At 43.6% G+C, this 25173-nt stretch overlaps 2 protein-coding genes across 5 annotated transcripts in view; both read left to right on the top strand.

Moving 5' to 3' along the window:
- LOC148098365 (uncharacterized) overlaps window positions 1-4086 on the top strand; it is a 6297-nt gene extending 2211 nt beyond the window's left edge. For both annotated transcript variants that reach the window (XM_087852542.1, XM_087852543.1), the window contains exons 3-5: window positions 421-457; window positions 2032-2098; window positions 2180-4086. In XM_087852542.1, the coding sequence (XP_087708668.1) occupies window positions 421-457; window positions 2032-2098; window positions 2180-2271 (196 nt within the window). In that variant the 3' untranslated portion in view covers window positions 2272-4086. The remainder of the gene's footprint in view (window positions 1-420; window positions 458-2031; window positions 2099-2179) is intronic.
- Window positions 4087-7003: 2917 nt separating this feature from the next.
- znf395b (zinc finger protein 395b) lies at window positions 7004-24196 on the top strand. 3 transcript variants are annotated; one of them, XM_087851926.1, is made up of 10 exons: window positions 7004-7234; window positions 10433-10609; window positions 11118-11230; window positions 12819-12931; window positions 13776-13978; window positions 14093-14193; window positions 15314-15593; window positions 22357-22449; window positions 22638-22744; window positions 23344-24196. In XM_087851926.1, exons 2-10 carry the CDS (start codon window positions 10478-10480, stop codon window positions 23453-23455), a joined length of 1254 nt encoding a protein of 417 aa, XP_087708052.1. In that variant the 5' UTR covers window positions 7004-7234; window positions 10433-10477; the 3' UTR covers window positions 23456-24196. The 3 variants fall into 3 exon arrangements, with proteins under 3 accessions (XP_087708052.1, XP_087708050.1, XP_087708051.1); XM_087851924.1 differs by having other exon boundaries at window positions 15311-15593; XM_087851925.1 differs by lacking the exon at window positions 7004-7234 and adding an exon at window positions 9541-10319 and having other exon boundaries at window positions 15311-15593.
- The last annotated feature ends 977 nt before the right edge of the window (window positions 24197-25173 follow it).

The raw sequence follows: 25173 nt of genomic DNA, 5'->3' as shown, positions 1-25173 counted from the left end.
TGTCCTGTGGACAGAGTTGTCGCCACCTGCTGGCTGCTAGGAAGAATGCAAGTGTAACAAACTATGAAGGACAATTTTTCTCAAAGCAATCTGAAACCAGTCCGAGTGATTTTGACGTTTTTCCAGAGAAGCTAAATTTCCAATTAATTTTATTCTGATCAAAGTTTTTCATGATGGATTCAAGCAGCTAAATGAGGAATCAGCTGAGCTCAGCTGTAGCCCTCGTGCTCCAAGCAGCGCTCTCAGATCTGGGGCTGGGCTGTGAGAGCACACAGCTGTGAACAATGGGACTGGTAAATCTATGCAGAAGGAGTTTTGAGCCATAAAACAAAATGGCACATCGGCATGTAAACAGGACTCTGCTCCTTTGTGCCATCATACGGCTTAATGACCTCCACTTTACCTTCTTGTCGTTTACAGGAGCAGCAACAACGCCTATGACGTGAGCGGCGCAGCGGTATGAACCGGCTCTTTGTTCTCTCTCATCAGTAGAAACTAACTTGCATGCACTACCTGCCACAGTTCATTAGCTTCCAATTATGAGCCATAACTGGCTAATTATGAAGAACCAAAAGGGAGGCAGAGGCAGTGATACTGGCTCATTAGAGCCGGACTGGGCGGGACAGATGAAAATAATCGATTATGTGACAGAAATCATTTTTGTTTTTCTCTGAAATTTCTACAAAAAGACTTTTACTGCACATGTGGAGCGCTGAAACAAAGATGCAAGGCAAAAACTAATTCATACCAAAATCCAGAATGCTAATGATTACTTTCAACATTTGCTCCTCTGTTTATTGCATTTGCAGGACGTTACTTAAACGATTAAATGGAAATGTTGATGTTCATTCAAATATAAAAACTTCAAGGACTCCACGCAGCCGTCTCTAGTTTCTACTGAGACGTCACAATAAATGCAAACTGGCAGAGACAAACGCAGGGAACAACCAGAAAATGAATAAAGACTTATTTTAGTTCAGATGAAAGGGAAGCAGACGTGCGCTGCCTCCATTTAAAAAGTGAAACAGCTTTTTAAGGTGACGCAGGGAAGCGCTGACCTTTTGTTTTCAATATCACAGCGCTCTCTGCAGATGAAGACTGACCGCTGTTGTCAGGAAGAGATTAAGATTATTGAGGCTTTTTATATGTTCGTGGGAGTTACCTGCAAAACCCTGATTGGATGAGGATGTTTCAACAATCTCTGCTGCAGTGAGCTCAGACAAACGCATTAAACTGTGGATATGTGCTGATGTTGGAGGCCGGCTGTCAGCAGAGGCAATGAGGCACAAAAGGGCAAAATAACCAAATTAGCACATTTAAACCACCCAAATTTACCATGAAAGGTCAAGCAACCATGATACCACCACGACCACTGACTCGCCGTGACAGCCACAAGCGTCTGCGAGGGGAAGCTCTTTTGTTGCTACGCTGTGGCCAGTAATGCTTACTTTGTGTCGACAGTGAGTTCGTGGAGTCGACCACGAGCTCCTCTTAGACCAGGGCTGGGCAATCTCAGTCCACGAGGGCCGGTGCAGGTTTTATCTCACCTTGGGTCAACACACCTGAATCGCATTAGTTCATTACCAGGCCTCTGGAGAACTTCAGGACATGTTGAGGAGCTAATTTAGCCGTTTAAATCAGCTGTGATGGTTTGAGGACACGTCTAAAACCTGCAGGACACCGGCCCTCGTGGACTGAGATTGCCCACCCCTGTCTTAGACCAAAGTCTTCGAGGGACGAGTGTGAGGCCGTCCGTCCCCCAGCTGGACTCGGTTCTCTCACACGCTCCTTCTGTCTGGACTTTGGTTTAGTTTTTGTTAAATAAATAAAGACGGGGTGTTCGTTTCACGTTGTGTTTCAATCATTTGGGTCAGGACCACGTGATTTTTCTTACATGTTTTTATGGCACAAGATAAAACGTTAAAAATTCCCAGAGTGCAGAAATGCCAGCTCACTTCCTGGTTTCAGGACTCATTCCTACAGAACTCTATGTCCTTGCTGTCCTAACTCTTTGGTCCTGCTCCATCACAGTATGTTGATGGAAGAGGAGGAGGAGGATCCGATGGAACGACTGCCACACAGTCGGGAAACGCGTCCAGTGAGTTCACACAGATGAAGACATTTCAGTTGCATGTAAATGAACATTTGCACTTAATTTTCTTATCTGATTTTTTCCCAGACCTCGATTCTTCAAGCTCCACATGGAGAAACCACAAAAACATGCCTCCACACACACTCTCGACACAGAGGCCGAAAGCAGCAACAAATTAAACGATCAGTTATACTCCTGAACCCCAACCACACACCCCAGAAAACAGGAGCTCCCAAGAATCCGGACGAATCATCCACAACATCCCGCTGCAAAGAAACCCGTTTCCCACACTTGATCATATCCCAAATGCACAGATGGACGGAAAAAGAAGAGGAAGGGTAGGAGGGACAGTTGGCTCTGTCCTGTGCCAGCTCGAGCTACCCTCCATACTTTAACAAATCAGACCTTCACTTATTTGGATGCTGTTTAATTTCCTATAGTCTTCATTATGGAAGCTTTTGTAGAAGTCTGGATCCTGTAAGCTGAACTTTCCTGTCTTTGCCTTTAGTGCGTCCACTCATCACATAGAAAATATAAGCAGTTATCTGAACTGATTTACTGTGAAAATCAAAACATCTTGAAGCTGAGACATTAAAGCAGTCGGTCACAGGCGCATCTCTCAAGTCTTTGAGCTTATTTCACTCTGACTGGTGTTAATTTCAATGTGTGTTTAGCTTCAGAGTACGCTGGGAAACTACACCTGCAGTGTGTTAACTACATCACGTCATTGTTATGAAGCTCTTTTCTGATTGGTTTAAATAAGTGTCACCTTTAGTTTTTTTATTACAGATCGTATTTACAGTTTTAAAAATGTGCTGTCTCATTGGCGCTAAGAAGATTGAAATCATGTGTCCACAGATTCTCATGCTAAGGCTAAAGACTTTTAAAAAAGCCGCTAAAGCTAATAACATATATCAGTTACTTCATCTCGGGGTTCAGGGTGCTTTGCCTTATTTCTGGCCTGGTCTTCAGCAGAAAGACGCCTCGAGCCGTTCTCTTGGGGACGCTTCACACTGTTACGATAGCGACACAGCTGTCTGTGGTTCAGGCTCTGCGGCTGCTTTTAGCTAGCTAGCTATCTGGTGAGTATGTAAAAATATTTGAGTGAGTCCACAGTGTCAAAGACGTCTGTGGCCAAACCAGCCAAGTTTGTGTTTGAATATCAGCATAAGCAGGTTCGTTAGGGGGTGTGTGCATCTTTGAGGCAGACATGGCTGATTATGCTCAAATTAGTGTTAACCATTTCCTCTCACTTCCTTATGCTAAGCCAGGGCTGGGCAATCTCGGTCCACGAGGGCCGGTGTAGGTTTTATCTCACCTTGGGTCAACACACCTGAATCACATTAGTTCGTTACCAGGCCTCTGGAGAACTTCAGGACATGTTGAGGAGCTAATTTAGCCGTTTAAATCAGCTGTGTTGGTTCGAGGACACGTCTAAAACCTGCAGGACACCGGCCCTCGTGGACTGAGATTGCCCACCCCTGTGCTAAGCTAACCAGCTGCTATCGATAGCTTCATATTTGACAAGAAAGCTAGGACACTGTTATTCTTTAAATCTGTGCTAATATTGTTGCTATTTTTAAATGAGTGCTGAAGATTTCAGGGTCGGAGTCACAAATGATGAAAACATAAAGTGACTTTTTTTCTCTATGCAGATGTTGACACACATGTTGTGATAAGAAGGACTTTTCTCACCTCGTGTTTTCATTCATACTTTCATAGCTCTGCTCCTCTCTGCTTAGCCGATGACTCGTAGCATTAGCGGCTCTGTGAACAAAGCGGGTGATTGCAGTGGAGTCTGCATTTGCAGACGATTTAATGTGAACCAAAGGTCACAACATCTCAAAGCAGGGTGGAGTCATCATTCTTGTAATGCCTGCTGTCACACCATCCTTCACCATGTAAATCCACTCAAGTGTTCAAATGACACACACCCTAGTGAGGCAGCACTGATAACTGATAAGGCTTATCTTGGCACTGTACATTAAAGGTGTGGAAAACTGTTTTGTCCGATCATTATTACAAACAACGCGCTCTTAATTGCCTGCTTGGGGTTTGAAAATGTAAGTTATACATGCTGTTTGTGTTTTGGTCACTGGTGTGAAGTGGGGAGGGCTCAGCAGGAGACACTGATGTTGAATACTTCCACCAGGGGTGGGCAACTCCAGGCCTCGAGGGACGGTGTCCTGCAGGTTTTAGATCTCACCCTGGATCAACACACTTGAATGAAATGATTAGTTCAATCTTCGGCAACAAAAGGTCAGGCATTGATCCACACGAGGAGGAACCCGGGACCCACTGTGCAGCATAAGGGTGGTACTGGGTCTGAAGATTGACCATGCACAGAAGCCCACTGGAGTTCTGGCAGAGCTCCCCCTGTTCTTTGCACAGGAGTAGTTACTGATCATGTTCCTGGGTTGATGCCTTTCTACAGCTGTGACCACTCATGTAATGGCCCATCTATTGCTGTCTTGTCCACACTCTTGCTGTGAGACACGCAAACCTTCTTCCAAGGGCATGTATGGCTGTGCCATCCTGGCACATTGCTGCTGGTCTTTTCCTGCGTGCATGCTCCTTAACCCTTCCTGGAGATTCTTGAATATTCAAAATTTCAACCCCAGAGTTTGATTTTTTATTACATTCTTTAGTTTTGTGATGTTTTTCAAAAGTGTTCATTACTGTGTTGTAAATCAAGTTGCCCTGCTTCATGCAATGCTTCAGCATGCAACAGGACTGAGCAGCTGAGCCTGTGTTTAAAATGTAGTTCTAATATGTGCATCACTCAGCCTGGTGTGGAGACTTGGGTGGAGCGTCAGAGATACAGAGCTACATCTCATGTATCATCACCTCTGAAACTCTCGCTCTCTTTGGCCACACGGCTCCGTGGAGCAGGCGCAGGTGGGGGTGTGGCTTCTTTGTGCAGCAGGGTGCATTTTTAAAACATTCCATGTGACAGGCCACCGGTGCAATCCTCAGCGCATAATTTACCCATCAGAAGATTTAAAATACAATCATTTACAAAATATTAGCAATCTGTCAAGTCAGTTTTATTCATATAGCACATTTAAAAGACATCAAGTGTCGGCCAAAGTGCTGCACGGAGGGATAATATAATCCAATACAAAAGAATTGAAATAGATAAGATAAAAAACATTGTAAGACATCCATATCTATCTATCTATCTATCTATCTATATATATATATATATATATATATATATATTCTCATATACACTTGTTTGTAGAAATATATATGTACATGCACATATGCACAAGAACATAAAACATGTGTATACACATGCATACATCATCCAGTGAGATAAAAGACCAGAATCACTCAAACTGAATGGTGTCAGTAGGTAGGAGAGAGGTAGGTCATCAAATTTGATTTGAAGATTTCCAAAGAGGAAGAGGATTTTATAAAAGAGGGAGAACTGTTCCAGAGTCTCGGAGCGGCGATGGAGAAAGCCCTGTCACCTCTGGATTTTAATCTGACAGCCAAAAAAGGAAGATGGCAGGTATGGTAAACATTACAGCATCAGAGTCTTGGCGTTTTCATCCGCTAGCATGGCAGAAGTAGCCTTCATTGTCTGCTACCATTGTGTTAAATAGAGGATGTCTCATTTTGGGATGACCTGATATTTCAGACTCTGCTACCACCTACTGACTCCTGCGTTTCCTCCCTGACTGCAACTCTTAGATTATCTATTGCACAGCAGCACAGTGTTAAAATCCTGCTGCTCTAATTGTTCACTCAGTAGGTCCTGCTATGTAACCTGCGCACTGTCGGTTTTGATCTGCCTAACCAGGAGAGGCAGTCGGCAGCGACCTTTGAAGGAAACACAGTGGCATTAGTGGCTGAAATAAAGCAGGGAAGGAATTCTGTGTGGTTTAGGAATCATATTGGGACTATAGGATTGGGTTACTCTCTCTGTGGCAGTGTAGGCGCTCAGACCCTAAAATCCCTGCTGACTGGATGTCTGGTGGAGAGGGTGCAGACAGCCGACACTAATCCGGCCTCTCAAACACACAGAAACAATCACACACACACACAAAGGCAAGGGGATCTGCAGCACACGCTTAAAACACACATGTAAGTCCTGTTTGATCTGTATCCAGGCACTTTGTCGTGTGAAGCTGGGGGCCGATACGCTGCGTGCATTTTTCAGCTTCTTTCATTTGAATAAACAGTTAGTGGGGGTCTGATCACTGGGCTGTGCTACGCGTCCAGCGTGGCATCAGAGCAGCTACGATCCAAACATCCATATGGAGACATTTTAGTTCATGGGCACATGCAACACGTTTCATCCTAAGTGGGTCGGATCAATAAAAGACAAAAGATGTGCTTGTTTAAAAAAATAAATCTATAATTCACATCTTGGACATGTAAGGTGTATTTAACCAACCGTTTACAAATCGATGGCGTGTGACGGCTCGGTTTTTCCACATACCTGTAGTTCAGATCTCTGACTCTGCGCCTCTACACGAAATGAAGAGTTACTTAAAAGTGACGGGACCCTTTCAAACCCCGACCTGGCAACACTGTCTCCTGCAAACACGTGAACAGTCCCAGTGTTTGTCAATCTCTGCAAAGCCTTCCAGTGGGCTCGACTGGAGTCTTTGCTGGTCCGGATACGGCCTGCGGGCCATATGTTTGACACAACTGATTGATAACAGTCTGTGGAGATGCCTGTCACCTCCTGGTTTATGGAATATATGATCATCATTTTTTGATATTTAAGATTTGCATCTTGGTACAGTGCAGAGTAATTACATAAATAATTGCTTTTTTTTAAAAAAAACAATTTTTAAGGACGGATCCGTTTGTGGTGCTCATGTTGAGACGCAGCAGATTTGTGTGCTCCGGACAGACAGACAGAGATTGGATGATGACGATGATGCTCTGGTAACCCCTCACCTAGATCATCCTTTTGTGCGCGGCGCGCTGCAGGCTCATATCTCTGCGCTCTTGCCCAGCTGTCACCCCCGGCATTGGTCCACCGAGCAGACACACGTAGGCGCGTATCCGACCGACCCAACCCCCTTTTCCTCCGGCAGACCGACGAGCCCGGCGAGCGGCAGGACTACCAGGCAGCGACGACCCGCAGCTGCAGCTCTGAGCGGAGGACTTCCCCCCGACGGAGTGAGTAAAACGCGCTGTTTTTAGAAGCGGAGATGCTGTTTTGCTCTGCAGAAAACAGCCAACGTACAGTTTTGTGTGTGTGCACCGGGTAAGCCGCGGGAGGGGGAGGGGGTCTCTCCGGATTCCAGTCTGCGTTGCCGGGTGGAGATCAGTCGTGTAATTGCGGGATCATAAACTGCGACTTGTTTTTCTATGACGCATCTTTTTAGTCCCAAATAGGCGACACGTTCAGCTGGAAGCGCGGCTGTTGTTCCGTCTGCGGCGTTAGCGTCGTTTGCGTGCGGCTGCACGCGCCCGGGGTTTTTAGGGTTTTACTTCCTTGCAATATAATGCGTGGAAACTCTACACGAACTTAATACGACTGCAGAAATGGCCTCATTTATTGTGTTTTGGCGTGTTGTTGTTTTCACGTCACTGTTTGTGCGTTCCAGCCTGAAATTCATCGCTGCACCAAATGTCTCGCGTGTAACCAGGATCATCACGCCGTGCTTTTACGTGACTTTGCGTTGGAAATGAGTTTAATCTCGGCTGTGTTCTGTGGTCCGGCTCAGTCCCTCCCGGCGAAACTCGTGTCTGAACACGTTGTTGGAACGGGGGTGTGTTCCTGAAAGCCCCGGCTCAGCCAATCAGCGGCGGCGGCACTCCCACACGGTGCCGCTTGTTTACTACTGAAACTTGGCGCTGATTGGTGGAAAGGTGGGGGAAATCGGGCTTTGTGCTGCGTTTGGGTGCACAGAAAAGAATGGGAGAGATGATTCGTGTCCCCGAAGAATCCCTTTGGTGCAGGTTTCTTTACATGCAAGTGAATAAAGAAATATCCAGTTCTTTAAATAATTCAAGGATTTCTTTTTGATACAGTGAAATATGATGCATGATGAAACTGTATACCGTTTAAGCACTGCTTCTTTTATGTTATTATTGTACGTTGTTTTGCTTGTTTCTTCTTCTTTTATACCAGTTCATATAACTCAAATAAGAAAGTTGCCACCAGCTTCTGTATATGAATATTTGATCCTAATAAGCTAAAAGCTTAACATGTTCATCTGAAAAGCAATAACAGCACCAGGTGACACTTTTGCACCTCAGTCTGGGAACTTTAGAGATGTTGCACAAATGGAAGAACGCAGTCTTACATATTTGTTTAATATGTGCGTTGAAGGACATGTCCTGGTCAAAAATGACTCCAAGGTTCCTCACAGTGTTACTGGAGGCCAAGGTAATGCCATCCAGAGTAAGAATCTGGTTAGATACCATATTTCTAAGCTTTTCAGCGCCGAGTACAATGACCTCAGTTTTATCTGAGTTAAGAAGCAGAAAGTTAGTGGCCATCCAAGTCTTTATGTCTTTAAGACATTCCTGCAGTTTAACTAATTGGTGTGTGTTATCTGGCTTCATGGACAGATAGAGCTGGGTGTCATCTGCATAGCAGTGAAAATGTATGCTATGTCTTCTAATGATGCTGCCTAGGGGAAGCATGTATAATGTAAACAGAATTGGTCCTAGCACTGAACCCTGTGGAACTCCATAATTAACCTCAGTGTGTGAAGAGGACTCTCCATTTACATGCACAAACTGGAGTCTATTAGATAGATATGATACAAACCACCACAGTGCAATACCTGTAATACCTACAGCATGTTCTAATCGCTCTAATAGGATATTATGGTCAACAGTATCGAATGCTGCACTGAGGTCTAGCAGGACAAGCACAGAGATGAGTCCACTGTCAGAGGCCATAAGAAGATCATTTGTAACCTTCACTAAAGCTGTTTCTGTGCTGTGATGAACTCTGAAACCTGACTGAAACTCTTCAAATAAACCATTCCTCTGCAGATGATCTGTTAGCTGTTTGACAACTACTCTTTCAAGGATGTTTGATATAAAGGAAGGTTGGAGATTGGCCTATAATTAGCTAAGACTGCTGGGTCTAGAGATGCTTTTTGAGTAAAGGTTTAACTACAGCCAGCTTGAAGGCCTGTGGTACATAGCTGATTATTAGAGATAGGTTGATCATATATAAGATCGAAGAATTAATCAATGGCAGGACTTCTTTGAGCAGTTTTGTAGGAATGGGGTCTAAAAGACACGTTCATGGTTTGGAGGAAGTAATTATTGAAGTTAACTCAGAAAGATCGATTGGAGAAAAAGAGTCTAACTTAACATCAATGGTACTAAGAGTAGCTGTAGATAATATTACATCTGTGGGATGATTATTGGTAATTTTTTCTCTAATGATTAAAATGTTATTTGTGAAGAAGTTCATGAAGTCATCACTAGTTAACGTTAAAGGGATGGTTGGCTCAACAGAGCTCTGACTGTTTGTCAGCCTGGCTACAGTGCTGAAGAGAAACCTGGGGTTGTTCTTATTTTCTTCAATCAGTGATGAGTAGTAAGCTGTTCTGGCTTTGTGGAGGGCTTTCTTATAAAGCAGTAATCCATGTTGTTTCTGATCTTTTATACATATAGTTTAGATTTTTTGCATTGTTATTGATGTAAGCATGAATATACTCCAAAATGCAGACTCTTTAGAAAATTTGGGTCATTGACTTTGTCAAAAAGCACCAAAACACACAGAAACACTGTGAATCCACTGCAAAGTCGCCAAAATATCTGGATTATTCCTGCGTTTACTGAATGCAGCATTGCCCCCACCCTCTGTGGGCTGCAGGCCACACCGAATCTACCCAAATGCCAAATTAGGTCTCTATAAGGCGTCATGAGTTTCCTACTTTATCGGAGTAGACAGCAAAACTCCAGCAAGACTGCGATCAGATCGAAATCCACTCAGGTCTGTGTTCCCTTCAGATCCCTGCAATCCTTTTCAAATCTCCTGTGGTGTTGTTGCGCTGCACTGCGAGGCGCAGAGATGCAAGATGGAACGAGTGTTTGCCAACAGTCACTCGTCAGCAAAGCTGCCGTCTGTTTACATCCCCATATTTATTGACCGAGCATATTTGTCATTTGATGCCGTGGTTCACCGCGAGCATATTCTCCCTGGATCGAAATAGCCTTCATCATTTAATCCTTTTAAGAGGGAAGCTGGGCAGAAATTACGACCAAAGTTACCGAAGGACGTTCGTTTGTGGTAAAGTTTTATGTAACGTCACAGTCCGACATCGCCGAGGTGCACTTTAGCTGCGTGGCTGTGGGAAGATGAATAACGCTGTGACATATTTTCACTCGGCGTCCTGTGTGTAGGGAGGTGTCACACTGTGCCGAGTCCCTCAGTGTGCGGCAGCACCAATGGCAGCTACGGGACCCGAGGACAGAGCTGGAGCGGGGCCAGACGGGACGGCGGCCTGCCCGGTGGGACGGCAGGCATGCGTCTCTAAGACAAAGCAGGGCAGCAACGGGCCTGGCGTGCAACACACTCTGGTGAGAAGCCTGACAGCGATGACATGTATTCTGTTGTCTGTGCGTGAAATTCAGGCTTGCATGGCATTTTGAGCACATTAGAACCACAATAAGCAAAAAGGTACGCGTCCCAAAGTTCAAACCCAAACTGAGAAAGAACTCGATGCGATCATTATTTCTTTCCACTGTGTTAGATGTAATGCACTGCCTGGTCAGAGGCTGGCAGCCACTTCCTTCGCACGCTGTTTCACTGGCAGATTATGCCGTCTGCGTGCAGGACGCCACAGATGGACAGGAAATATTCTCCTAACTGCTTTATTCATGGCCACAGTGGGGCTCAGGAGCAGGGTACCGCAGACGCATGTAAACAGCTTAACCCGTATAAGGCCTGAACAGTGTTTTGTCTGTTGTGTCAGCGTCCACTGACGAGCTGAGTGGACGGTTTCTGTTGAACCAGGGTGAGACACTAAATGGACAACTTTTCCAGGCTGCAACGAGGAACTCACTGTGTCATTGCCTCGCTTTGAAGGTGTACGGACAGAGCTGCGTCCAGGCTGAGAGCGGCCGTTACAAGAGCAACCTGGCCGCTCCGCTGCCAGTGGGACCCACAATGCACCTCGTCACCGCGCAGGCGCCATACAGGTGAGGCACAGCGAGGCATAGACTGTACGTTCATATAGAAAAGATGATGTCACCCTTTACTGAAAGCTCAGTGTTAGCCGTGTTGTGGATTTGTTTCTTTGTTTTGGGAGGCACAAGTTACTATACGTGCTAAGTTAGCATCTAATGCTAACACATTTGGTTAGCAGCAGTCTGATGATAAACAACAGAATGTCAGTGACTGAAGGAAGCTCGAGCACAGACATGTGTGTTTTAGGGCTGCCACGATTAGTCGACTAGTCATGATTACGTCGACTATCAAAATCGTCGACGACTGATTTAATAGTCGACGCGTCGTTTGAAGCTTTGTAAGATCACAAAAGACGCAGGAATAAGTAGTAGGATTTAAGAGTGTAATAACGGACTGAAACAGAAGATGGCAGCACTGCATGTACAAGGATGCCAGCTGCCGTTAAACCCAGAAGAAGAAGTAGCTGTGTCCCAGAATTCATAGCGCAGCCCAGCTCAGTTTCCAACAATGGCGGCAGCTAGTTAGTTTTAATATTACTCTTATTATTCTTTCTGGGTCACAAAATAAACGTTTAACATATTTTCAGGCGAGAATGTAGCTGTGTAAACCTCAAATATCTGCTCAGTTTATCAAGACACCACATATTTTCAAAAGCGCTCCGACGTTTTCGGAGACGTCTGTTAGCCACTAGCTCGATAGCTAGCCGGGGGCTAGGCTAACTAGAGCCGTGAGAACACCGGACTCCCGGCAAATCGTTTTCAAACCCACCGCCGTCTTTCGCTACTCAGGTTAAACATGATATATAAGTCACTTAGATAACTTAAAGTGTTATTGTTTGGCTTTTTTTAGTATTTTATTTGTTCCTGAGTAAATCGGTTTGGCTGAGATTAAAGTTATAGTTTTTACACAGCTGAATAAACGTCAAGCAGACAGCTGATTATCAGAAGTGTGAGATGCTGGAGAATTTACTCCGGTGTCCTGTTATATTTTAGATAGCAAGGAGTTTATTAAACTTCACCGAAACAATCTGCAAATTTCATTAAAATTTAATAAACTATCATCTTGTCTTTATTTTTAGTTAGCACAGACCTTAAACACTTAAAGCTGTAAGCTAATGATAGTTATATAAGAGCAGATGCTGCTGGTGCAATAAGCTGTAGTTTTATGTCCAATGGATGATGATCTGATTAGTCGACTAATCGCAAAAATAATCGGTGACTAGTCGACTATCAAAATAATCGTTTGTGGCAGCCCTAGTGTGTTTTCATTAAAAAGGCTCCTAAAGGCAGCAAAAGCATAAAAATGGCTGAGGGCAGCAGGTCACCTATAGCTACCTGTGACCAGCATTCAGTTTTGACGCCTGTATTGTTGTTATGAAGAGGGGAACTATCCATACAGGCTAAAGCTACACGTTTGTGTCTGCAGTAAAACTGAGCCTTTTAATATGGGACTCTATGGGGACCGACTCGTTTGAGACGGCCTCAAGTGGCCAGTGGAGGAACTGCATTTGTTGGCTCCTGGTTTCAGATGTTGCTGCTCGGTCAGAGTATGTGAGGGCGGACCTGATTTTACCAGAATATTTCTGTATGTTATCTTTAGCTTTCGCAGCCCGGAGTCGGTGGAGATGGATGAGATCATGGCAGCCATGGTCCTGACCAGTCTGTCCTGCAGCCCTGTGGTCCAGAGCTCTCCACAAACAGATCCTGGACCTGGTCTGTATCTCCTCAACCACATATTCATTAGCACCAAGTCACAATAGCAGTCACCTCAGCAATCAGTCAACAAGCACTTGGTGACAGTGGGAAGGAAAAACGTCCTTTTAACAGGAAGAGGTGAACATAAGTTCACAAATATGGCACGCACTTCATTAAAGGTTTTAGCAGAGCTGTAACTTTATAAGCTTTATAGCAAATAAACAGGTTTTATTTGTCCAGTCTTCAGTTATAATAATGTGGACTTTGGTCCAGTAGGTGGTCAGCAGTTTGACACGGCATGGGGTAAACTATTAATAGTTTATAACTCAACTAACTTCTGTAATATTTGCTGTAACAGAGATGTTGTAGAGCACAGATCTGACGATAAGAATCGAGAACAGGATTCGATGGAGGAACTCCTTAAAGATGCCCAAACAGCTGTTTCACACACAGCTGCTGTTCAACTGTGACACAAAGAACATGGGCTCAACTCACTCCAGCTCCAACCCATGTGTGTTATTCAATCAGCGTTTATTAGCTTGATAAACATTACCTGCTATTTTTAATGTTTTGGCAGAGCAATAAACAAAGTATGTGTGACGAGGGAACAGAGCAGAAAGGAGGGAGTAAACAGATGCTGAACACAGGCCTGGCAGCAGCACAGGAGGCTGCTGTTCGCTGTAGGACGGGCAGAGAGGTCACAGCACGAGAAGCTTTTCATCCCAAAAAGCAACAGAGAATATTTGATATTTAAACCAGAAGGTTTCAATTTATAGACACCGATTTAATGCGGGAGTCCGTTTCCCTCAGCTCTGTGACAGACTCGAGGCTTTCTTTGAGACACGGTTCTACCTTCCTCTAGCTGGCTCATCATCCTCACCCGCTGACATGGAGTGCGGCGGAGGCGAGCTCTCAGACAGCGGCAGCAGCGGCTACTGGAGCTGGGACCACGGCAACGTCAGCCCGGCGCCCTCACCGTCGGTCACCGAGATGGACAGCAGCCCCGACGAAGGCTTGCACATGGAGCTGGAGCAGGGGGAGGAGCTCGCTGCCAAAAAACCAAAGGTGCACGGCTGCTCCGGGAAAACTGAAGACGCCGCTATAATCAACACAGCCTTTCTGCAGTTTGGACATGTCTCTGTGCACGCTCACCTGCCGTCTGCGCTCTTCCTCCCGCAGAGCTCCGTCAGAAGTGTGTACAGATGCCTGTGGCCCAGCTGTGGCAAAGTCCTCACGTCTTCAGTCGGCATAAAAAGACACATCCGTGTGCTGCATCTGGGGTGAGCTGGCACTTTGAACCTTTTCATGCATCTACAGTCACTCTTAGCAGAGATGTGGGAACAATTTAAAACAATTTTTAAAGTAGATTAAAAAAAATAACAAAGTAAAAAGTTGTTTCCTGGCTCAGGATGAACCTCGGCGAGGCGACAGTGGCTGATTTGACACAAATGTGTGCAAAAACAAGAACGTATCATAATGATCTATTATTATGAATTAACAAACAACAAACTTTCAGCTAACGGCAGTGTGTGTTCTGTACAGAAACACAGCCATAAGAGCAGTTACACAATCACGTACATGTTATGTGCGCACAATGTGTTTCATTTAGTCCATGCGGTGTTACTGTGACCCTCCCACTCGCAGACAACGGTCGAAATTAAAATAAAATATCTGTGGTGAGAATAACTGCACACACACTTGATCCTGGCCAATCAGATTGGACGTTCATCCTCAGCACGAGGCTCCATGTTCATATATTATTCCAAATTAATATTTCATCGTTCTATTTAAAATTGCATCACTTCACTAAACGCTCCATTTCCAAAAAATGTGAATTTTCCCACAATTATTTCATGGTTGAACAATACTGTGTAAATATGTGTATTTAAAATATTCTTTATTTTTTCCATTCTTGGTGATGATGCAGAGTTTTCTTTGTGATGCTGGGAGCAGCTGGAAGCAGTAAAATATTCCTATCATTGCACAAATGGCCAAAAATACTTTATATGATGCTTTATCTGCCGTATCATATAATGTTAGTAATCCACTAAAAATAAGTATTAATTGGTGACTTTAAGGACTCGCTGACGTTGGATGTTTTTCAGGTGTTCGCTGGTAGTCTGAGCCGAATTAAAACCAGACAGGTCGGCCTTCTGGAACATTTCTCAGCTTCAAAACAACATTAAAAAAACAGGAGGGAATAAAATTTTCAGGTTGTGGAAGCTCTGCTCGCTTAGGGGAAGGGAGATTTTCAGTCGTAGTAAGTGCTGCTCTCACTCACTCTGCAAACACACAACTCACTCTTTTTCTCTGTGTGTCCACTGGTGTGTCCACTGGTGTGTCCGCTGGTGTGTCCACTGGTGTGTCCGCTGGTGTGTCCCTGCCACACATGCACAGCAGTGGGTCAGACCAGTCCCAGCGAGAGGAGGACTTCTACTACACCAAGATATCCTGTGACACTGTCGATCCCAGTCCAGCTCCAGCCCAGCAGGCTCTGGGCCAGGCCTCGTCCTCTCATCTCAGCTGGGCGTCCTGCGGTTCTCCTCCAGGCTCAGAGCTCCTCCCAGCTCACAGACCCAGGTCCAACTCCAGCTCTGGGCCGGGCCTGAGCAGGCCCAGTCAGCTCAGCCAGTCGGCCCCCAGCAGCTTCTGGCAGATTCACTCGGAGCACCTCTATCAGGTGGGTAGAGCGCTGTTGCTCTCCATCTTCACTCATACATGTTGTTAAAATCGTTGAAAGTCTCAGATAATGACTTCAGTGTACGTACGAGCCTGTCAGAACGCTCCGTTCAGTTTCTGCTCGTGGCTCTGATGTTAGTAAGACGCCATATCCCCAATATGGTCGTCAGTATGGTCCAATTTGGCACACAGACCTGGATGCTGAAGCTCCACCCACCCACAGTTCAAACCTTCTGTTTATGAGGGGCAGCCAATCAGAGACTAGCTAAAGAAACATTTTTTTAACCAAGGTGTTAATTAAATAAGAATTATTATGAACTGTAAATCAAAGCTGCTCTAGTAGAGTCCATGAATTCAAACATGTAGCTGGGAATGAGCAGAATGGGTTCATTTTCCTATTTAATATTAATAAATTAATTGCTGGGGTGGATAAAGTCTAAATGTTCCCTTACTGCTAAAGTATCTCAGATTCTGAAAGGCCCAGTCAAAGTCAACTGAAGTGCTGTGGTGGGATCTTAGGAGAGCTGCGCATTGATGGATGTCTGCAAACTTCAATGAATTTTGTTTAAAAAAGCATCGCACACAAATACGTGATTAAAAATGACAACATCAAATTTAACCTTTAGGTTTCCAGTATCAGTGTTGGTCAAGTTACTTGAAAAAAGTAATCAGTAACTAATTACTGATTATTTCCCCTAAAAAGTAATCCCATTACTTTACTGATTACTTATTTTCAAAAGTAATTAATTACTTAGTTACTTAGTTACTTTTTAAAAACAGGATTTACAACCTGAATAGGTGATAAAGTGATAGATCTTTCAGCCCAATTCTACTTTTTCTGCATAATCATCATACAAAATGTAATCAAATGGAAAAGTCTCTTTTTAAAACTTGTTTTATTAGTTTTAATCTTTTAACTTTATGCATCAAGTAAAAATTTAATTATCTGCAACATTCTCTGACTGGAAGAAATTAGTTTAACATTTAAACCTATTTTCTGCACATTCCAGCACATAAAATAAAATATTTTGTGTGTTTACACTCAGTCTTTCGAATAGATGCAAGTAAAACACAGCAGAAAATAAATAAAGTCAAAGACTAGCGGTCCTGTTGCTCTATTTTCACCTGTAAAGCAGGAGTGGGGTAGGCGGAGGGTTACCCTGGTGCAGGTGTGCAGCGGTCAGTGGAAGAATCCGCGAGTTTCTCTGTGAGTTTCCCATTACGTCGTAGCTACTCGGTGCTTGTTTGGAAGTTTAGGGTTTTTTTCGCTGTAAAAAGAAGTTTTCTTCCCACGCACAACGGACACTAATGTTTTTGTCACTTTTTATGGAATCAAACTCAAAGTAAGGTCAGTACTTCCACGCTTTAAACGCTGCACGCTCATACTCTCTCTGCACTCGATATATGATCCATTGTTGATCTGCACACAGCTGTTGTCACGAACGTCGCACTCGCTTACGTCACTGTCATGAGACATTCTCGCAAAAAATCACGGTTTTAGTAACGCAGTAACGCAGCGTTCCTACGGGAAAGTAACGGTAATCTAATTACTGTTTTTGCAATAGTAATCCCTTACTTTACTCGTTACTTGAAAAAAGTAATCAGATTACAGTAACGCTCTGTCTAGTATAACAAGTGTCAAAGAGCAGCTGTTACCTTTAAATTTAACCTAAAATTCAAACATGCAGTTTGTTGCTGTGCAGACCAGAAGAAAACTGAAATGAAAAATCAAGTTAAAACTTTAAGGTGCAGCAGAGTGTGTGATTGACAGTGAACAGTCAAAACAGTTAAGAGGTTATTACTGAAGTGCATGTATTTGTTATTAAGTGCACAGTGATGTGATATGAGAGACCAGATACATGTTGTTATTAAGTGAACGTGCAATGGTGTCTAGAGATATGTAGGCAGTCCAGTCCTTTAGCCAGGAGAGAAGCTCCTCCTCTTTCTCTGTGTCGGCCTTATGTGAGCAGAATAGTCCGTTGTTGGGATGGGGGAGGTCTTTCATGATTTTCAAGCTTTGGTGCTGCACCCCTGGTGTAAGTAGACTCCAGGTCAGGCTCGTCTGTCCTGCTTCGTGCTGTTCCCATACCAGGCGCAGATATTTCCCGACAGGATGCTTGGATGGTGCAGGAGTAGAAGTTCTTGACACCTTCTCAGGTAGGTGGAAGTCTCTGAGTCGTCTGAGGAACAAGAGACGCTGCTCTCTTCACCAGAGAGTTAATGTGACCATGACAGGTCCTGTGTGATGTGAACACTCGGGTATCTGCAGTTGTCTACTCTCTCCACTGATGATAGTAATTTCTCACCTGCTTTGTGCTGAAGTCCACAATCAGCTCCTTCGTTTTTCTGATGTTTAGGAGAAGGTTGTTCTGCAGGTTCCTGATCTCCTCCAGGAAGGCCTTCTCGACGTTATGAGAGATCAGGCCCACCACGACAGTGTCATCAGCGAACTTAAAAATGGAGGTGTTGTGTGACGTGGCTACACAGTCGTAGGTGTGCAGTGAGTCCAGCAGGACAACGCAGCCCTGTGGAGCTCCGGTGCTGAGTGAGGTGGAGGGGACACTCCCCACCCTCACTGATAAAAGCTGTGTCATGTAAAGAGGAGAAAGAACATATATATGTTTTTAAAAATGCAGGGAGTAAAAATTCAATGATGTCAGAAAAAACTACTCAACTAAACTACAGATGCTGGAAAATTCTACTCGAGTAAAAAAGTATTTGTACTTCATTACTTCCCTCCTCTGTAGATGTAGGAGTCCAGTTGTAAAGCTGGGAATCATACCTGTCACAGTGAAGCTGGCCCCAATATAAACTTTTGCTTTTCGATGCTTCGACGTCGTGTAAAGCAGCGGTCCCCAACCCCCGGGCCTCGGACCGGTCCGTGAGTCGTTTGGTACCAGGCTGCGAGAGTTGAGGCTCAGGTGTGAAATGTATAGTTTTCAGGGTTTTTATCGGTTTTCAGCGTTATTTTGTTATCGTTTTTATCGTTTACTCGGTTTTCCTGGGTCTTTTCACGTGTGTTATGAATAAATCTTCTTTTTTTCGGTACCAGTTCTAGTTTTATTTTGTTGTATTTATCCGCGACACCTTAAAGGCCGGTCCATGAAAATATTGTCGGGCATAAACCGGTCCGTGGCACAAAAACGGTTGGAGACCGCTGAGCTAAATGGTCTTTGCAGGCTGTTCAAACTAAATCATTCTGACTCTGTTTAGCTTCGGGGCATTTTTTTGCAGTCATGTAAGTTTGGTCACAGGATACCTGTGCAGCTGGCTATAATTTCAATAATTACTTGTTTTCTTCGCCGAATTGGAGTTGACAAGAAGAAGGCGGCATTCTGGGGAGTGAAATTGTTTCAGGGCAATGTAAGGAGACAGCGCGGCCCTTGTTAGCATGAATTATTGAATGTCCGATTTATGAGCACTGGAATTCACCTTCTAAATGTCACTCTTTCCCACTGGCCTCCAGGAATCCTGGCTCTATGTGGAAACAGAAGCAACTGTCTCGATTCCCCTTCTGCGAAATAGCTCAGCTGGGACGTGAACTTCATTTTACTGCAGTTTTTGTGCACGCGTCTCGTGTTACGTGGTCACGGTGTTGTTGCAGACGTCCTCTTTACCCAAGGCCCCCGAGCAGATCCCCTCTGTAACGAATCAGCGAGCTACAACTTTGTTTATGCATCACAAAGCAGCACATTTCACTGGTGACCTGCATTTACCCTGCACCACGAGCCTGTAAATGGATGCTTTGTGACAGTGAGAGACCAAGCTGTCTGCTCGCTCGCTTTCCCACGGAGATGAGACTCTAACCAGCCTGCAAAAAGCAGAAAAACATCTCCCAGTGCAAAAGTACGGCGGTTAAAACCTGATGTACACATTCTGAAAAATGTTCCTAACAGACCTTTTTAAAAAAGCAGTAATGTTAGGCAGTGTTTGTGCCACATCTGTCTTTCTTCCTGCAGGCAGACACTCGAGTGAGAGTGGGTTGAACTGCGGGTCGATGTTTCTGTGTGTCACAGCTGCCGGCGGCTCCACGTCTGTCCACAGCGCTCCACTGACACTGGCCTGTTTTTCTCTGCTATAGACACGCCCACTGTTACTGATTGGGTTATCGCCGTGGATTATCATCATAATATTTAGCCGTGCAGATACTTCCTACCACCTCCATCTCTCAGTGGGATGTGAGGCGGTGCAAATACTCAGACGCTTTACCAGAGGGAGTGGGAAGCAGCTTCGTCGGAAAAGATGGTTTATCACGAGGAAGTTTAGTACTGAATTTAAAAAAAACTGTTTCTATGTGTTTTTCGATTAGGAAACAAAATTCATCTGATGATTTTAAAATCAACCTAGGGAATGAAAAAATAAAGGAGGTCAAAGATTTTAAGTTTTTAGGAATAATCTTAGATTTACATCTGAAATTTGACAAGCATGTAAAGAAGATTTCTAAGATGGTCAAGGCTAATCTGAATTGTTTTAAGTTAATTTGGCACTATATACCCACTTCAGCAGCTCAGATATTTATGCATTCTATGATATTTTCGCATTTTTCATATTGTATGACAGTTTGGACCCAAGCAGCACCATCTACAATTCAGCCTGTGGTGTCCTTATATAATCAAACCTTAAAAATAATGGATAAAAAATCGGTTCGGTGGCATCACTGTCACATTTTACAGAAATATAACTTACTTAGTTTTAAGAGTTTTAATCATTGGTGTTATCTTAAATTAGTTTTTAAATGTATAAATAGGATGGCCCCAGAGTGTCTCAATAGATACATTCAGAGACAAGACAGTAATCGTGTTACTAGGAGTAAGGTGAACGGCAACTGCAAGATATCATATCGCAGATCTACATTCGGTCAGTCAGCTTTTTCTATAAAGGCTGCCATCTGTGGAGCACACTTCCAACCAATATCAAACTGATCACAGACATTAGATCTTTTACATTGAAGGTTAAAGTGTGGTTAAAGGGAAACCAAAGTTGTAGTCATTTTTTCTGATGATTTTAATTTTATTTTAAATTATTGTTTATCAATTGTAATTGTATTTATGATGTAATTTGGTTTTATGAAAATGTATGTTTTATTGTAATATGTATTTATTTAGATTGTAAGCCCAACAAGGGACAATTGTTGAAAATTAGCAGTAGCTATAAACCTATGTGCGGTACATCAGTCTCATGTCTTGCACCTGAACTATGTTTAACTGCACTGTCCCTTTTAAATAAATAAAAATGTAAAATTTAAAAAAAAAAATTTAGTTGATCGTTATGGGGAAAAGTCTCAAACTGATTATTTTTGTAACTATCTGGCGCCCGAGCTGATGTAAGGACTCGTTTCAAGTGTAAAAATGACCTGCTTACACTCAAGTGTTTGGAAGCCAACCAAAGTTCTCTTGAATTGTCATGATAGAGAACACGACATGTTGCTGCTAGTTAGTCAAGTTACCTTCTTTATGGCAGTGATTGTGAAAGCTAGTTTGGGGTTTAATGGACTGCTAGCTCCATAAATGTTTTACACATTTGCAGGTGAAATATCTCTGGTTTGATCCCATTTTTCTAGCTGTTTCCACCGTGTTTCTAGGCTTCACGCTACTTTAACATAAACTAAACTAAGCTAACCAGCTGCAGATAGTTGATGAAAATTAAGTCATTCTCAGGTTGGAACCATGTTGGACGGGAAACACCAGATGGGCGGCCAGAGGTCCGTATTTTTAAAACTCATTTAAGTAATCGGAACTAATATTGGACACAGGGACAGGAGGGCAGTGTGGAGCGCTTTATCATTCACAGTCACTGTGCTTCTCTTCTCTGTTTCACTGTCCGTAAACATCCTCCTTACACTATAGAGCCAAACGTGAGCAGAGAAAAAGACCGACTGCTGGTCGTTGCATAACGAGCACAATGCGCTCACAGCCAAGTCGCGTGAACGGCACAAACTGTGTTGCATTGGCCGCAGAGGGAAACGTCATGGTTTTGTAGCGCCGTGGTGGTTGTCACATGTCCATAAAACAGCACAGGAGGATAACTCGTGTTTTGGAATAAGCTAATGGGTAAAACTGCTAACGTCATGACCACCAACTCTCCCAGTCCTCACCCTTTCAAAGCCGCAAACCAAATAAATGACAAGTGGATATATGTAATATAAATATTATGTAATATATAATATATAATATGTAAGATGGCATTATTATTGACAAACCTGCAGTATTTTGTGCAGTTCTCCTTCACTTTACGTGACAGTAGTAATATCTTGTTGCCATTAACGTTAGCTAGCTAAACAGCTATGTATTTTTTATTGGTAAATATTAAATAAAAGCTAAACTCGATATAAATATTGGACTTTAACATGGGAAAAGATTGAGTTGTATTCATTTCTAACATTTGCCTGGTTCTTTATTCCATTAAGTTTCTTTTTTATTCTGAATTCACACATGTAAAAATTCTAATAGCAACTGTAGGCTAATAAGATACATTAGCTATGTTAGCAGTTGTAGCTTATATAAATACACATTACAATATTGAAACCTGTCAATCAGGTCCAATAGAGAACCCAGGTAGATTTATTTCCTAACTGTAGGTGTGTCAGTTTAATCTGCATATATATGTTTGCTAACGCTGCCATATTAAAGTGATAATAGGCTGTAGTGTAGTGTGTTCATGTCTTTTCTGCTCAACTCTGCTGCCCAACATTAATCTTTTTATATTAAGCAGTTTGAGATCCTGCACATGTGAAGAATCTGTCTGTCCCTTGTTGCGTCCCGCAGGCCTGCAGCCCTGTCCTGTCTGTGGCCCCCAGAAGCCCTGGCAGCCATGGCTGGACCGCCTCCACCCCCGGCCTCAGCCACAGTAACACTCCGGTGGGTCTTTTGTCTGCCTTACATGTATCTTTACATATAGTAAGGTGGGATCAAATGTCCAACATTTGATACTGTTGCACTCATAGTGGGCAGGGGGCTTCGACAGCTCTGTTGCTGTGCAAAGGCCACACTGCCTAACTCTTCCACCAGAGGGCGCTGTTGTGCCTAAGCTTTGGTTGTGTCCTCAGATGGTGAAACCTCGCTGTCGGTCCGTCAGCGTCGGAGAACAATGGCTCCAGCAGAACAGGCTGCAGCCAATGAGTGTGTCGCCCTCCTGCACTCACTGCTCCTTCAGGTGAGGCATTCATGGTGTTAACATTTAAACATTTCTAATACTCCACTTCTTTGTGTGTAGTGCTTTTTTAAGCTAATGTACATGTTAATTCAGTTCAGTTTTATTTATAAATGTCCAAATCAGGACAGTTGCCTGGTAGTACTTTCTTTTGTAAAGTAAAGACCCCCATGAGCCAGCACTCGGCGACAGTGTGAAGGAGAAACTTCTTTTTAACAGGAAGACAAGGCTCGGGGGGCTTAAGTCGGGCGAGCTTTAAAAATTGTTATTGATGATTGATGTTGATCGCCTCTGTCAGTGCGCCCCAGGGCGGCTGTGGCTACAGTGTAGCATCACCAGTGTGTGAATGTAGTGTAAAGTGCTTTGGGGTCCACAGGGACTAAGTAAAGCGCTGTACAAACACAGGCCATTTACCAGTGATGAAACTTTTTGATCCTAAGTTTTGAGTTCGGCTGCTTACAAATGGAGCTTTTTCTGTTGATTGTAGTGTCTGTCCTCTGCTTACATCACATTTCCATGAACTTCCTGCCTAGAAAAGTTTGTGTCTTTATTTGTTGCCCCTTTTTGCCTTTCTGACGCTCGCGATTCGTTTCTCTTTGCAGGAAGGGCCGCGGGGAGGCCAAGAAGTGCCGCAAGGTGTACGGGGTGGAGCGCAAGGATCAGTGGTGCACCGCCTGCCGCTGGAAAAAGGCCTGCCAGCGCTTCCCGGACTAGAAGCAGCCGAGGCCATGGCGAGAGAGAGAGCGTGAGAGACGTGGATGGACGGATGCGTTACAACAAGAGACTTTTATCAAAAAGAGAATATAAATCAGGGCCCGAGAGCCATCAGCTGTTTTACATGTGTGTGTTTTTTACTTTCAACTTGTTTCTTTTCTTTCCTAAAGGAATGCTTCTGGACTTTTCTGTATCTTTGTATCTTGATCCTGAAAACTGAAGTCTGCGATGGTGCTAGCTGTTGACTGACTTTGACCTACGTGATGTGCTAAGCCTACAATACTCTTTATCCAAAGGTCATATTACTACTCCTGTAGCTCCACTCTATTAGACTTGGCTGTTTTTGTTATTCCGACCTTCTCTTCCAGTGGTTACAGTGGTTATGATGTACATTATATTGTGTGCTCTGAGTTACGTACGAGTATTTTATACTGTTTTTTTTTTTTATTATAATTATTTTAATCGTCTGGTTCAGCCCATGAATTGGGCTGATATTTTTTTTATTATTATTTTCATGTTTTTGGCACTTTGTTGGAATATAAACTCACGAGAATAAGCTAAAAGTTCTTTCCATGAAATGGATTTCCTTCCTGCCCGTGTGTTGGCGTACGACCAGTGTTAATGGTTCTGTTCCTTGAAGCCGTGGTGGCAATGGGACGAGTGTGAGGGGAACGAGTTTGCAATAGCAATAAAAACGAGGAAATATATTGTCAAACACATTAAAAAGCACTGAGAATTTGAGCTGCTTCCTGTTGTTCTTGTTGTTCTGCACCACAGTCCACGAAGGAAAGAGCAAACATTTTATTGCTTTTGCCACAAGACTCAGAACAATGGTGTGATGGTGAAAATGTGCTAACATGTTCACAAATTCCCATTTCTTTCTCTGAGAAACACACATGCACGTGCACACCTGCATCTTCTCTGCAATCAGCCACACACTGCAGAAACGATCAGCACCGTCTATGAATATGCAAAATCACAGCTGAAACAACAAACAGCTGACGTGCACAGTTCCTCCCTCTCTGCATTAAGTGGATGCCACGAGTCATTTCCTTGGACCTCCTCTCCTGTCTCACCGTGCAGTAGACGCCCAACGATCCCTGGCAGTTTCATCCTCCTGCGCTTTAAACGGCCGTGAGGAGGAAAACACCTCCGGCTGGAGAAGTGTTTGAAAGCAGGAGGACTCTTGTTTCTTTGTTTGCTTCACTCCTGAGCTCTGCTGCCTCATTTTCACAATTAAAGGATAGTTTTGGAAAGCTGGAATTGTTAGTGGGTGAGCTGGGTTAACATTTGAAATCCAGGTTTAAGCCATAAAAGAGGGAGAATTTATTAGGAGTCTCTTTTAAAAACGAGAAACTACTCCTCAATATTATTTGTTCATAATTACAGCTCAGATGCCAACATACTTGGTTACAGTGACGTTAACAGAGCCATGAACCACAGGTCTAATCCTCTGCCTTTACCGTGTCTTCTTAGAGCTCCCTGTGCTCCTAGTTATTGTTGAAAAGCGATTCTTTATAACCAGAGGATGTGATGCACAGACTCCTGAGACGAATAACTTTCATGTAGCTCATCTCAAATTTGCCTCAAATCAAAATATACAGAATATCTCGTCTTCTATTCTCAGACTTGATTCTCACAAGTGAAACCAAAAAGGAAATAATTATTGTTGTTATTAATTATTATTGCTGGACACTACCGTCCTTCTTTACTCAAAA

Source organism: Neolamprologus brichardi, chromosome 15 (assembly GCF_056152115.1).
Source record: "Neolamprologus brichardi isolate AB-2024 chromosome 15, ASM5615211v1, whole genome shotgun sequence".
NCBI classification, from domain to species: domain Eukaryota; kingdom Metazoa; phylum Chordata; class Actinopteri; order Cichliformes; family Cichlidae; genus Neolamprologus; species Neolamprologus brichardi.
The sequence above is the reverse complement of the archived record's forward strand: the minus strand, read 5'-3'. Positions and strand labels throughout refer to the sequence as shown.

Coding starts and splice junctions, on each gene's coding strand:
- znf395b (XM_087851924.1), top strand. CDS start 10,478: ATGGCAGCTACGGGACCCGAGGACAGAGCTGGAGCGGGGCCAGACGGG. Junction 14,194..15,310: donor ATCCGTGTGCTGCATCTGGG/GTGAGCTGGCAC, acceptor ACACATGCACAG/CAGTGGGTCAGACCAGTCCC. Junction 15,594..22,356: donor ACTCGGAGCACCTCTATCAG/GTGGGTAGAGCG, acceptor TGCGTCCCGCAG/GCCTGCAGCCCTGTCCTGTC.